Source organism: Apteryx rowi, unplaced genomic scaffold (assembly GCF_003343035.1).
Source record: "Apteryx rowi isolate R43461 unplaced genomic scaffold, aptRow1 scaffold_371, whole genome shotgun sequence".
Lineage (NCBI taxonomy): Eukaryota > Metazoa > Chordata > Aves > Apterygiformes > Apterygidae > Apteryx > Apteryx rowi.
The window spans coordinates 28,835-38,116 of record NW_020450208.1 but is presented as its reverse complement, the minus strand read 5'-3'; the positions used below and the strand labels follow the sequence as shown (position 1 = coordinate 38,116).

Here is a 9,282-nt window from a genome sequence, read left to right as displayed (position 1 = left end):
CATGCACAGAAAACTTTTACATAGAATAGTTTTAAGTGTTAGCATACAATTTTGAGAGGATCAGTGTCAATCAGAGAATGTAAGTGGTGGAGTGGAGAAAAAAATAAGCAAAAATAATGAGATTGATGGATGGTGGAGAACAAAACTTCACAGTACAGAAGTTTGGTGAAACACAGTTATTACCTCATTACTGACCCTCATGCTGTAACTGCAATTGGGACATAAGTTGCTCTTTCTCTTCCCTCTTTACCTGCTTTTATGATGACAAAAAAAATGCTGAATTTTCTTTTTGATCAAGGAGGAAGGAATAAAATGTAAGAGGATTGTTTAACTTGCTCTCATCTTTTTCCAGTCTTCCACACAGAGGAGTTGTGAGGTAGGAAGGCCTGACTGCAGCGTAACAGGAAAATCAGTATACAGGGACCCACTGATGTCCCCAGCAGAAACTCGGACTAACGGAGCAGGGAAGGTGCAGACTGCACTTGGGAAGCAGAAGGTAAAACACAAGAATGAACAATTCAGTGCTACACATGCTAGCAGATAACTTTATATTAAACACAATGGAAGAAAGATGGCCAGGTCTTATTCCCCAGGAGCCTGCACCCCTGAACTGTAGTCAGCAAGCTTTCCAGAAGCTTAACGAACTTTCCAGAAATTCCTGTGATTTGTGGAATCATGCCCAGCTCCCACTACAAAGACTCACAGAATACAAAAGAAACTAGGTAAGCAAGTGGCGTAAGCCACAATACTTCCTGTTCATATTGAACTGGTATGAGTTAATGTACATTATGTATAATAAGTAAATGAATATTAATCATGTAATTTATTCCCATTCCATGACTGGTCAGAAGTACCAATACCTTCTTGGTTTGCTATTATCAAGCCTTTTTTTCCCCACTTTTTGTTTAATTTATTGCTTCCCCTCAGTCTCCTGACTTTCTTCATGACCAATGAAGGCATGAAGCACCATATTCGTTGAGTCAAATATTTTAATTGCTGATGTTTTTAAATGCTTTTTTGTTTGTGTCTTACATACCCATGAATTTAGTCATTTTAACACTGCTACTTCATACCCTTTCCCTTGCTTTTTTAATTTTTATAAGCAATCATTTAAAGGCAAAATAAATGTATTTCTTTTGAGCCATAACACTGAAGTTTCAGCTTCCTTAGTAGCTGTTCTCCGTATCTTTTCTTTTTGCTCTAAATGCACCTTTAGTTATGAACTTGACGATAATCACTCAGGGAAAACAAATAGAAGAAGGAGAAAAAAAAAAAAACAACAGCTGAACTGTTGACATGCTGTGCAGATGGCCATATCAAGATGTGCTGACTGGGGGGAAAAAGTTCCAAAATTGTACATTATACATTACACCTCTAGTAAAAAAGCTTTAGGAGCAGCTAGTCTGTAGATTACAAACCTTTCAGCAATTTGCAGGTAAGCTGAATTTTGTAGGAGACTTGATTTTGTAAGCATTTTGTCTTCTCTTGCCTCATACAGATATAGCCTAACAGATTTTTTTTATATATATCCAGTTGTAAATTATAGCAGACCTAGCTAAATAAATATTGTTTAAATAWACAAATGAGAAAATATKTGAAGTACAAAAACTAAGGTTATATTTTAYTGACCTTTGACAAATAAACATATTTCTTTATTATAAAATCATGAGAATAATATAAAAGTAGCCAAGTTCATGCATAGGTATCAAACTACCAACTACTATTTTTTTCCCTACACAGTTTCTTTTGTGCCTTCAAAACTGCTTTACAGGAAATATAAGCATTATTTACAGTAAAACTAATGAAATCAAGTAAAATGTCAAACACGCTATAGCCCTTGAGTATGCAGAAGACCATACTGGAAAAAAAATGATAAGCCGTTAGCTTTAGATGGCTAAGTGCCATTAAAAGATTTCTTTCTGGTTTGATTAACACAAGGCTACTGAAAACATTCAGGATTTTTCATGTCCTTAGAGCCACAAAATTTTAATTAACTGGAAAATTTATTTTTTCCTTCATCACTGATTGCCAAAAATTCAGAGAGCACTTTGAGCATATCAGCTTACCATTTTACACTGAATATCGTACAGTGAACACCAGTGAATGTACAAATTATGGTGATGTTTTCATATAATAAAAATATAATCAGGATAAATAATTTGTCAGTGTATAAAAATAAGGGATTTGGTTCTCTGAAATCTTTTTTAATGTTAAATTGATTAGATAATAAATCATCACAAGTTTTACGCCTGTGTCATACCACAAGGTAGATTTACTTCTTTAAAAGTGTTTCAAATATATGCCATAGATGGGTACCATAATTCAGTTAATTTTTCTTTATATGTAAGTAGTATGGAGAGATTCCAGTGCCATGCAGGACTGCTGAATAGTCAGAAAGCTCATCTATGTAGCTAAGCCGAAGGACAGTTTAAAGGCCAGTTCAACAGCAACTTCTGTGACTGAGTCATGAAAACAAACATAGAACTCCTGAGGTTTTGGATGCAGGAAGAGTCTCCTGAAAAACAAAAGAGGAACTGTTATAGGCATTAGGCTTTTTTTCATCGACTATTCTAGATATTCTGGTTGAACTTGGATGTTTCAGTAACATATTAAGTACAACTGTTGTGTAAGACAGCTAGCACATTTCCACAGCTCTCCTGCATATATTACTTTCATACATTAGATTTTTAAAATCAATTTAATCTCTGCTCAGTTTTCTCAAGACTCTGTACAATAAAGTTTTTCAGGTTTTCAGTATCTACTCCTGTGATACTGGTTTATTTGCAGTAATCTGAGTTTCAGGGCTACAAGCTACAATCAATTTACTCAGGAGCAAGCTTCAGTATTCACGTATTTACTTATGCTTGAACTTAATATTATATTTTTCAGGTACATGTCAACCCAATAGATTCTTTTAGGGAAAGAACTAAAATAGGAAAGCTGTTAACATATGCACATAACAGTGAATAGCATCAGAGTATAGTATATAGCTCTACGAATAGTAATGGACCGCACCTGCTGTAATAACACATTATTTGATAATATAGAGACTGGAAAACTAAATTTTAAAGATGTCAACAGCAGCCTAAACATTTCCCAGGATTTTAATCTTTCCAACCCCAAGAATAGCACTTGTAGGCACACACAAAGTATAGTTATGTCCGTTCATTTATCCCCAGAGGGATACAATTTTGTGTGCATGCGTGCATGCATGCATGCTGTTTTTTTTTTTAAACATCTGACTTGAAGGCACRCAGGTCAAACAAAAGCTCTGTTAGAGTCAATTTTTAAATTATTATTCTTGTCCAATATCATTATCTGTGCATGACATTTCCTCTCACTGTATTAGAAAAAAGTTCTTATGCCATATTCAGAAATGTATTTTGCTGATTTCAAAGACTTTCCTATTTGTATAATAGTTTCACTACTTAATAATAATAATTTAATGAATTGATCAAGCATAATCATTTTTCTTCCTTTCATCCCTTGCCCAAACTGAATTTGTTTTTCGTATGGTGAAAACAGCTTCTACCTAATCAAACATTTGCATTTTTCTGTTTATCTAGTAYATATACCAAAGAGAGATGATGAATACACAAAAGAAGAAAAAATCCTGTTGACCSCCTAATTATGGTATGACTATCTGCTTAATGGAGCTAAAATGTAGACAGTACAAAATGTAGGTAGAAAGGGGAAACAATGCCAATGACAAATGGTGGCTGTGGAATATAGCTTGCTGGCCTTGACTTAAACAATTGCAAGATTTTTTACATTCTGAAGGATCAAGCAATGATGCAGGTTATTTTCCCATTACTGTGTATTACCTTAAAAATTATTATTTTTAAGATTTAATACATCAGGCAGTATGCTGTTCTGTCATACAAATTAGTCTTAGTTAGCTATGTAGCAGGCCTATACGCACCGTTAAGAAAAATCACTTAAGTTTAAATAATAACACAAAGGAAAAAGCACTATCAATTTGCAATGATAACAGCAGAACTTAATTTCATACATGTATATTTGAAAGCAAATTGAGGAAAGAAAGTTTCCCTTCCAAATTATCTCAAATTAACTGGTAGATTGATTTGGTCTTCCCAATTAAAAACCAACTACARCTGTTCACTTCTGTTTCTTTTTTTCTGAACTATGTGCATTCCCTTACTCGTKCATATCACTGAATCAGCATTATGCATGGAAGCAAGACAGATGGGATTTACTTGCAAAGCAGAGAGTGGAGAGGTCAGAATGACTATGAGGAACACAGAGAAAGTGCAGGGTATTAGGTTAAGATTACAGCGCTTTAGTATGTCTACCCAGCCCAGCGTGGAGCTGTGCAGTGGTGTGCTGAACAGTGTGAGGTCTTTGTGGTAGTTAGACGTGAGCACGGTGCTCACCTGCATTGACTTACTCTATGTCATACAGCAGGTGGAACCACCCAGATAAACTATTCAGATACAAATTCCCAGAACTACCGATACAGCTTCCCAGATTCCAGAGCAAAGCCACCTCAGTCAGACTCAGCTCAAGTATTTCTATGACATGCTACAGTTAAATTTATTCTTGAATAGTATAGTGGCATATTCAAAATAAAACACTTTGAGAGAAAGATACAGCTGTCTTTAAACTTACCCCACAACCCAGTAACTCATTGTTGGTGGCGGTTTCTTCTGATCATTCCAGTTATCAGGAGAGCACTCAAACAAAACCCCATGTTCTTTTACTATATCTAGATCTGCAGCTGCCCTACTGAATTCTGAAATCCTACTGCCCGCTCTTTTCTTTTTCTGTAAAACAAACAGGTGAAGTGTCAGTATGGAATGAAATATTTTTATCCCCAAAACAGCAAATGTAACTGCAATATGATTTCTTCAGGAATCTGTGTTGAATGATCTTGCTGTCAAAAATCCAGATTTAGAAGACATAATTAATTTGCTTAGATATGATTCTTTTCTCCACAGTTTTATAAGTTTGGTATCAACAAGCTTTTTCACTGTTATACAACTTGGTGGTAGACACATGCTCTCTTTTTTGATTTTTTTCCTTCATGCTGAATACCATTCTTTTTAATAATACATCTGAGATAATACAGCGCCATTAAGAAACAAAGTATGTTAAAACAGTTAAAAATCTCCCCTTTCTTTCTCTCTGTGCCCCCCTCATTAAGAATTGTGGTAGTAAAAGCCTATTGAATAAACCTGGTCAGGCAGGAATTTCTTTTTTTAAATAAACAGTTGTATTTTGCTCAGAGCATTTCTTGCCCTTATTCTATATGAGTGCATAGCATGTACAAAAAAAWATATTTTTTTGTTTCATTGAGCTTTTAGGCCTATGCTTTGTACAGAGCTTTTGAATAAACCTTGTAAAAGTTCCAGGTATTTCTAACTGAACTCCTGGTCCCCATTTGGTGAGGTTTAAATTACATACACAAAAACTACTTTTCTCTCTTGACTCTGTCTGGGTGCTCAGCAGTCCTGTGAGTCCAATAAAGCCACTATGTCTTTTACAAGAAATGAGAGGGCAAAGAGAGCAGAGGAGACACAGAGGTAGACACTGGGGGAACTTCAAAAGGGTTCTCCATTCATCTAAATCTTCTCCTGCTGAACTCAAAGGAATCTTATTACTCTTTAGTAAATAAATATCTACATAATAATGAAAAAAAACTTTTTTTTTTTTTTTTAAGTGTGAGAGGTGTAATGACATTATAGAAACAGAAGTGGAGATTCCTTTGAAACAAGTCTGTCTCAAATCTCTAGCAATGTAAAAGAGAAGTTTGTTAAGCCAGGGAATCTCTGGTTCCACTGCAATCCTGCCAATGAATTTTTTGTTCCAATCAGTTACTTTGAAAGAAAAGGTTTTCTTGAAAATAAATCTCAAGGAACTTCTGTCTGCCATATGCAGAAGCAGAAACTACTTCTTTCAGTTTGCCTATAATGAAGATTGTTGGGCTGAAGGTCTAGAAGAGAAAAGGTGGTGGAAGACATCACAGCAACTATCTAACGTCTGTCAAGAAAGGGTAGGAAAAAAAGTGAAATGCCCCTCAGCACTTTTAAAAACAAAACTCCTAATATTTGCATGAGAAAGCATCTTTTAATTTCCCTAAACATGCTTTGGATTAAATTGATAAAGCATAGTCTAAATTACTACTAGTTTCTACAGTAGAACAAATTTCACAGTAGATGACTTAACCCTTCCTGCATCTTTTCTTAGTATATAAAATTGCCTCAAACCCTGTTCTTGCCAATGTTGCTACTGAAAAGACTTAAGGAATATGTCAGTACTCAGTCTAGTATTTTCCTTTCTCCTCAAAATGGTGTAGTTATCTCATGCAATTTCCAAGTTGACATTTGTACAAACTTATTACAGAATGTCTTACACTATGCTATTCATACCGAAAATACTCAAGAAAAGTACAGAAAACAGGTACATTAGAAGGGGGTTATCTGAGACAGCTATGAGGATGATTTAGTCCTGTACTTTCACTTGCATTAAAATTTCTTTCCTTCTGCTTTTTCTTAGAGTAAGAGCATTTAATTTAAGATGATGAAGAAAATGAGGCCAGAACTACCTATTACATACAGTGAAGTATATTTTAGGGTTTAAAACTCCAGAGCTTATTTTTGCTCAACTTCAAATTTATTCAAACACATTTAGAAGTTAATTAAAAGGTAGTGAATTTTCAGCTCCCCAAAAGTGACCCAAAATTGATTATTGATCAGTTTAATTGCAGTCATTTTGCACTATCTGTACAATTCTCTAAATCCTAATCTACAGCAATATTTAACTGATCTGAAAGAATAAGCAATATGATAGTACRTTTCTGTGTTAGACTTCTATTTGTCATGCACTATGAATAGGGAAAACCTCTATTTCTTCTTTTGTATTGCTCTTATGCCCTAATGCAAGCTGGCAATATGAGCATTAATTATTGGAGCCAACATACAAAAACTACCCCAGATTTCTTGAGTCAAAACACTCCTATTCCCATTGTTACCAAGCTGGCTTACACAGGTAATTTAGATTCTGCTCTACAAGAAAAACTTTATACTGCAGCACATGTTCATTAATTATTTCTGAGCTTCAGGGCAGAATGAACTCAGCAGCTACCTACTGTACTGACACATGCCTAAAGAGGCGGGAAAAGCACATTCTGAGGTAGCTGTGGCCCAAACAGAGGTTTTCACTTTCTAGCATGACTTTTCACTTTCTATTAGTTACACCTGGTACACATGAATTGTTTCTTTGTTCGGGTATTTTTGGTTTGAACTAAAAATTGAAAAAAACTCTGTCTCTTTAACAATTGTTACCAAAGGCAATTTGATCATTTGTCCCTCTGCTTGCTTTTGAATTTTTATATCTCCCAACAGAAGTGCCCAAAATACATGACTGTGTCAAAATCCCACTCAGCCCGAACATCAGTGTCATATGAAACTGACAGAACATTCCAACAACTTAACTTTTTTTCTAATACTTAAAAATCCTAGATGATTTATGAGGCACATCAGTCTAATCAGAAGTGACTTCTTTGGTAACTTCAAGGAAACATGAAGAAAAATTATACTGGTATTTGCAAACGGCATTTATTCAATTTGTATTGTTATTTCCCATTCCTCATAATCAGCACTGCACTACTGGCCGAAAGCCTGCAGCTTAGGGCTGCTACTTCTTCTTTTTTTACCTTAGATTGTCCCTTTAGAATCTAAAAATGCAACTGATATACAGTATTCTCCTTAGGTTTATATGTAATTATTTCTCTTTCCTAGAGACTGAACAGGTCACAAATTAGGAGCAGGGATGACCTGTTATTCTGATTTGATTCAAGTCATTAAAAATCAACAGTGCAACTAACAAACCAGGCTTTTAGCAAAATAAAATGTGAACTGAACACAAAATATCTGATCTGAGTGCAGTGTCTCATAAAATGATTCTTATGCCTATCATTTAGATTTCTGCATTTTTATTATCACCTTACTCTAGAGGGATCATTTAGAGTAAACAGAAATTTATAATCACACACAAGGCAGCTGCTGACATTAGATCTGTCCATCTTTGAGTCTATCCTAAATGCCAAGTACCCACATAGAGCACGTGGGACATCAGGCTTCAGCCCAAGTCCAGAGCAAGGCTGGAAGTGGCATCTTTGCAAAGAGAAAAAGCCTTACCTACTCTGCCATCCCACCTAATCTATGATCCAAAAGAGATTATTTGGCAGCATAATTAAAAGTAATTGACCATTACAGCCAGTCTTCTGCTAGACAAATATCTGTATGAACAAACTATTACAAACATGAGCAGGTGGAAAATGTGTAAGCAATCAGAATGAACTACCCTTTTCCCTTCAGAGATGCCCTCTTACACTGACAGGGCAGTGAGGGGGGACCGCACTGTCACTGCCCATATGAAATAATTTCTGCAAAAAAAACAGGGCTTAAATTTCCCTTGCTGCCAATATGAAACCTCCCCAAAGCCTTAAAATGGCTAGAAAACCCCTCTTCTGCTACTTATAATTCTTGAACCCAGTGTGTGAAACTTTTTGCTAAGTTACAAGCAGGAGTCCTAACATCGAATGGAAAAAGAAAATGCTACACTGGATACATAGCATATTCATTCTGAGAGCACTTTTTGAGGGGAGGAGAGTGCTTATTGCATGCCTGCTTTGTTGGACAATCAGAGGGAGAAACTGCCCTAAAGAATAAAAACACCAGGTACTTTAAATAACCACAGACATACACAAAGTCTTTCCTGCTAGTGGACTATTTAAATAATGAAGTGGAAACAATCTTGAAATACTGATTTGAGAATATAAGTAGAGAGCAAAACAGAAGAAAGAAAAAGTTTTCATACTTCTTTCTTTAAGGACTGCTGGAAAACGGAACGAATTGAAAGACAACAACGATGGAAATTCTCAATTAACTGAGGGTGGATGGAGCCACCGAGCTGTGCTACTTCTTGGTGAGTTGGAGTAATAAAGATTCCTTGCATTGTTTCCAAAAATAGATAGTGGAAGAGGGTATTCTCAGGACCAGATGTCAACCTTCAAAAATAGGAAAATTCATTTAATATTCAAATAATTTTGAATGATTTTTCAGTTACACAACATATACTCGTGCTTCTTAAAACAGAATTGTTTCTCTGGTAGCTACAGTAGAGTACAAAAATGGATACAGACATTGCAAAAGTGCCTATTTCTATACCAAGGAAATCCTGCTAATTTGGACTGTTAACACTCAAAATTTTTTTTTTAAAAGTGACTATGGCACTAGTTAGATACCGCACTTACATTCC

General features: G+C 35.4%; 1 protein-coding gene across 1 annotated transcript in view; it reads right to left on the bottom strand.

Moving 5' to 3' along the window:
* Positions 1 to 1,631: 1,631 nt before the first annotated feature.
* The window catches only part of INTU (inturned planar cell polarity protein), a gene marked incomplete at its 5' end in the record, with an annotated part of 29,802 nt that continues 22,151 nt past the window's right edge, over positions 1,632 to 9,282 (bottom strand). Inside the window, 3 exons of the mRNA XM_026073636.1 lie at positions 1,632 to 2,515; positions 4,630 to 4,784; positions 8,842 to 9,031. Coding sequence (XP_025929421.1) covers positions 2,404 to 2,515; positions 4,630 to 4,784; positions 8,842 to 9,031 — 457 coding nt within the window. The remainder of the gene's footprint in view (positions 2,516 to 4,629; positions 4,785 to 8,841; positions 9,032 to 9,282) is intronic.